Source organism: Rutilus rutilus, assembly GCF_951802725.1.
Source record: "Rutilus rutilus genome assembly, chromosome: 22".
NCBI lineage: Eukaryota > Metazoa > Chordata > Actinopteri > Cypriniformes > Leuciscidae > Rutilus > Rutilus rutilus.
The window spans coordinates 17,023,877-17,027,972 of NC_140227.1; the positions used below are offsets into that span (position 1 = coordinate 17,023,877).

The 4,096-nt window shown below is 38.5% G+C and overlaps 1 protein-coding gene across 1 annotated transcript; it reads left to right on the top strand.

The window, feature by feature from the left end:
- Positions 1-2,163: 2,163 nt before the first annotated feature.
- LOC311282193 (uncharacterized protein) lies at positions 2,164-2,703 on the top strand (the record flags this gene model as incomplete). The annotated part of the gene is made up of 3 exons (XM_084395827.1): positions 2,164-2,307; positions 2,429-2,576; positions 2,654-2,703. Coding segments are annotated over 3 exons (342 nt in total), but the record flags the coding sequence as incomplete, so codon positions are not given.
- Between the last annotated feature and the right edge of the window lie 1,393 nt (positions 2,704-4,096).

Sequence of the window (4,096 nt, forward strand, 5' to 3'; positions counted from 1 at the left end):
ATAACCGGGCTTATATAGGCAGAGGTAATGAGCTAATGAGACACAGCTGAAGACAATCACGGATGATGAGACCGGGCAATGAGTTATGGGAAATATAGTCCTTGATTGAGTGGCACTAGTCTGAGGTAGAGTGCCCTCTGGTGGCTATCAAGGGCATTCCAGCTGGTGATCGTGACAGCGACATGATGATGGAAAAGAATAAATATTTTAATGCTTTTGCATTCTCTCGCAAAAGTTCTGATTGTGCCAATGTAGTTTATATTATATTAATATATTAAAAAGCACTTAAAATTACACTGTTTTTGTTTGACATTGACAGCTGTTCGGGGGATTATGTTATGCCGGCCATATTTTTTTTGTACTTTGCTGTACTGAAATGGTTAATAGTTACTTTAGCGGTTAAACTAGAGCAAAATAATATTATTTTATTTGTATCATATAAAATATGGTGTTTGACCAGTTTTAAAGTTTTAGGCTATTACATTTTTGTTCCTGAAATCCCTTCTGCTGGGATTAGGAAAATCCTGATTTTTTTTAAATAAAAATAAACTGAAGTTTTGATCCAGATCAACAACTGGGCACAGTGTGGGAGAGAGATACGCTCATCCCAAGAGTCACTGTGAGATGACTGCACCAGCATGAGTGGAGGTGACATCAGTCTTAGCAATTTCCATATTCAAAATAGCAGATTTAGATATTTTTTTAAATAGACAATGAACACAATAATCTATATTATTTAAGTAATGTGATTCTTATTTTATTTTTGACTACGGATTTTTTTAAATAGACAATGGACATAATAATCTTACTAAAGTGTAATGGATAAAATACATCAATGAATCATTTTTATAAACTTTCTCTCTGTTTGACTCTGTACTGAAGGGGGTGGATTGGAATCCACTGCTGCTTCATATGTAATGAGTGATTATAATCAAGGTATTAATCAATATTTTTCCTTCTAAATATCAAATGAGTTGAATGACTTCTCTGGAGATTTTACTTTGTTATAGAAGTTAGCAGTGTGATTACTGAAATGTTCTTTTCGTGTATTCTTTAATGTCTGTATTTGATATCTAAATGCAGTAACAGTGCTTGCTTATTTAGCCCGGCTTCCAGAAATGAAATAAGGACATGTTTTGTGTTTGGGAAAGGTCTTCAACATGTTAAAACATATAGGGGGCATTGAAGCCAATAGTTTAAGGGACCATTTCTTTGTTAAAGCCTTACTTTCCAGTTAGACTATAGTGTAGCTCTCCTTGAGAGAAAGAACGCATTATCTTGATGTTTTGAGAGGACTCTTTTGTTTATAGTTAGAGCCTGGCCAAATCCAACCTTGGAAAAGCTGTGTGTCGGTGTGTGTGTTAGTCTTCTTTGTTACAGGTTAAGGAACCACTGGCATTATTGGAGATTGACTGAGTTGTTGTTTTGGACATGTTGGCGCCCAGAAACCCAAATCTGCGACCTGGAAGTTCACGACGTGCCTAACTTCAGGGTCCGAGTGTCAGCTGCATAATCGTTGGAGATATGCTTCAGTCTATCTGTATATGTGTGGAAAATTACCATAATTCTTAGCCAATGAGAATCATTCAACCTGTAAGCAATGACGTAGCTTAGACCTTGGTGAAGGGTATAACTGCTGTGATCTTTGTAACTGTAAGCGGGGCGGCCTACAAACTCCTGTGTGAGTCTTGAGGCTGACTTCTGCTGATGAAACTGCAAACTATCTTCTGTAAAACTTTTCTTCGATTTATTATAATTCTGACTCCAGGTCTTCTTTCAAACATCTGGTCCTTGGGTCCTAAACTGTTACCCCCTAACAGTATGTATATTCATGTGTCCCACATGACTAAAATGTGTATGTAATTTGTATCATAATGAAATTTGTATTGTTGCCTATGTACTGTGACACCTCCGAACCCTGCATTATAAGAAATAAAGTGATTATTGTACCTTATTGAGTCCTATCAACAAAGACACAAAATGTTCTGAATTTTGGCATCACCTGACTGAATTTTTAGTGGTGTACAAGCATAAGACTCTGCAGTATGCTGTATGTTTTTAAGAGCGGTTTCACCTTGCTAATGCTACACTTTGATGTCTGGGTCCCTTTGTGCACTGTGGAAATGATTCAATTTCATGTACTTTTTGTTATTTTTTTAATTAATACATTTTAACATTTCTTCATCGGGAGTTGAGTCACCAGTGCCTTTGTCTGAGATGCCAGCCAGCTGTGGTTTCTCACTGAAGCGGGCACGCAGAGATGTTTCTCTTGATGCTCCATACCAGGGCTGTCATGTCAGACAACAGGCCTGCATGCTAAAGATGACAAGTGCACTGTAGCTCTGCTCCAAACTAATGAAAAGTGGGCCTTGCATGAATGGTTTTTAATTCAGTTTTTTTTTCTCTTTTTTTTTAAATCTCTTAACAGGGTGGATGTTATATTTTGCCACTCTTTATAATGGGGGCTCCAGTGCAAATGTCTTGCCCTGTGAGTCCTCCCCTCCCTACAGTGTCCTGCCTCCCTTCTGGCATGATTATCTCACTTGCTGTCAGAGCAGATAATGTTAAAGTTCAAGGCAAGTCACATAATTCTTTGAGTTTAATCTAAGAGGTGAGTGAGCTTTGTTTTATTTGTTTTTCTCTTTCCTCTTAGTTGATGGATCATGGCAGCCTCTGCTTCTAGCATATTCTAAAGACTGTTGATGGTTCACTGGTTGTCACTGCACCATTCACACGAAGCTGTTGGGAAATGAAGGTATACAATCAAGAGCCCTTGTCTGATTCAACTATGCTAGTTGATGGTTCATGTCTTCCTCAGATACTGACATGCAGCTCCCTTTTACTGTGAAGGGGAACTGACTTATTCTTGTCCTGTGACACAACCAACGCTGGCCCCAATAACCATTGATCCGGTCCATGACCCAACTGACAGTCAACAAATGTTTTATCCTATCCCAATTGGAAGACCCTGGGGGTATCCTCCATATTCTCCTGGCCGCCCTGGTGTACGGCCTGTACCTCCCACTGTGCCACCTACAACTACTACTCCGCCTCTTCAAGACCCTTACCAACAAATATTCCCTCCCATGTCAATGTTTGATCCATATTTCCCAGCAGCACAACAGCCTCAACATCCCAGGTACTCAAAGTTTCCTCCCTATATGTACCGTCCGCTTCAAGAGCCCGGTTGAAGCAGCCACTCCTGCAACAACAAGCCTGGATACCCCTTCATGCCCCATATATCCTCAGGATCCAGTTTGCTGGATCTTCTCCTGCTCAGTCACTGTACAGGTCTCTTAGACGCCATGTTAACATGACTTGAATAAGTTTGGAGTTATTTAAAAAAAAAAATTCAGGTTTCTCTTAACATAAAGCTTCATGAGACTAATTGTTTCATATATACTTTAAGCAAAAAGTCAGGCATTATAGGCTAGTTTTAATATCTATTTACAGCCATGTCTTTCATAAGAATTGTGGGACAAAATAGCTCTCAAATGAGCCAATTTGAAATGGCTTAAAGCTAAAGGACAAGATGAACTTCGTTTTCAATGCTATTTTGCTTCAGTGAATAGTTCCTTACTACTGTTATTTGAACACCAGTTTCCAAATGAAAGGAGAAGAGTTGAGCATTTTTGCTTTTTAAAATTTACACTTTTTTTCATAAAATTAAATTGATAAATTAATGTATGTCTATTTAGGCCTGTGTCTAATCAATTATCTGAATTAGAGTTAATTAAATGTTTCCAGAACTTGTAACGAAGTAGGCTAGATGTTCCTAAAGCGTTTTTACAAATTCAAATTCAAAATTAACGTTAGCTACAGTCTCTTCATTCCGCCATTTAATTGTTAGTGTTGTAGCTATTACCTTACGCTTTTATTTGTACGGGGAACCGATGTAATGAAGGGGAGGGCGAATGAGGCACTGCAGTGTCAGTCCCTAACACACACTAGCAAAAAAAAACTAGTGGTCCACACAAAGAGACCCATAGGTTTCGTACAAAATGAGGATGACAAGACCTTATTTCGGGGTGGTGAACTAATCTTAAAGTGAAATTGTGAAACCACTGTCTAAGCTCAGCCTCTGATGTGGTCACTC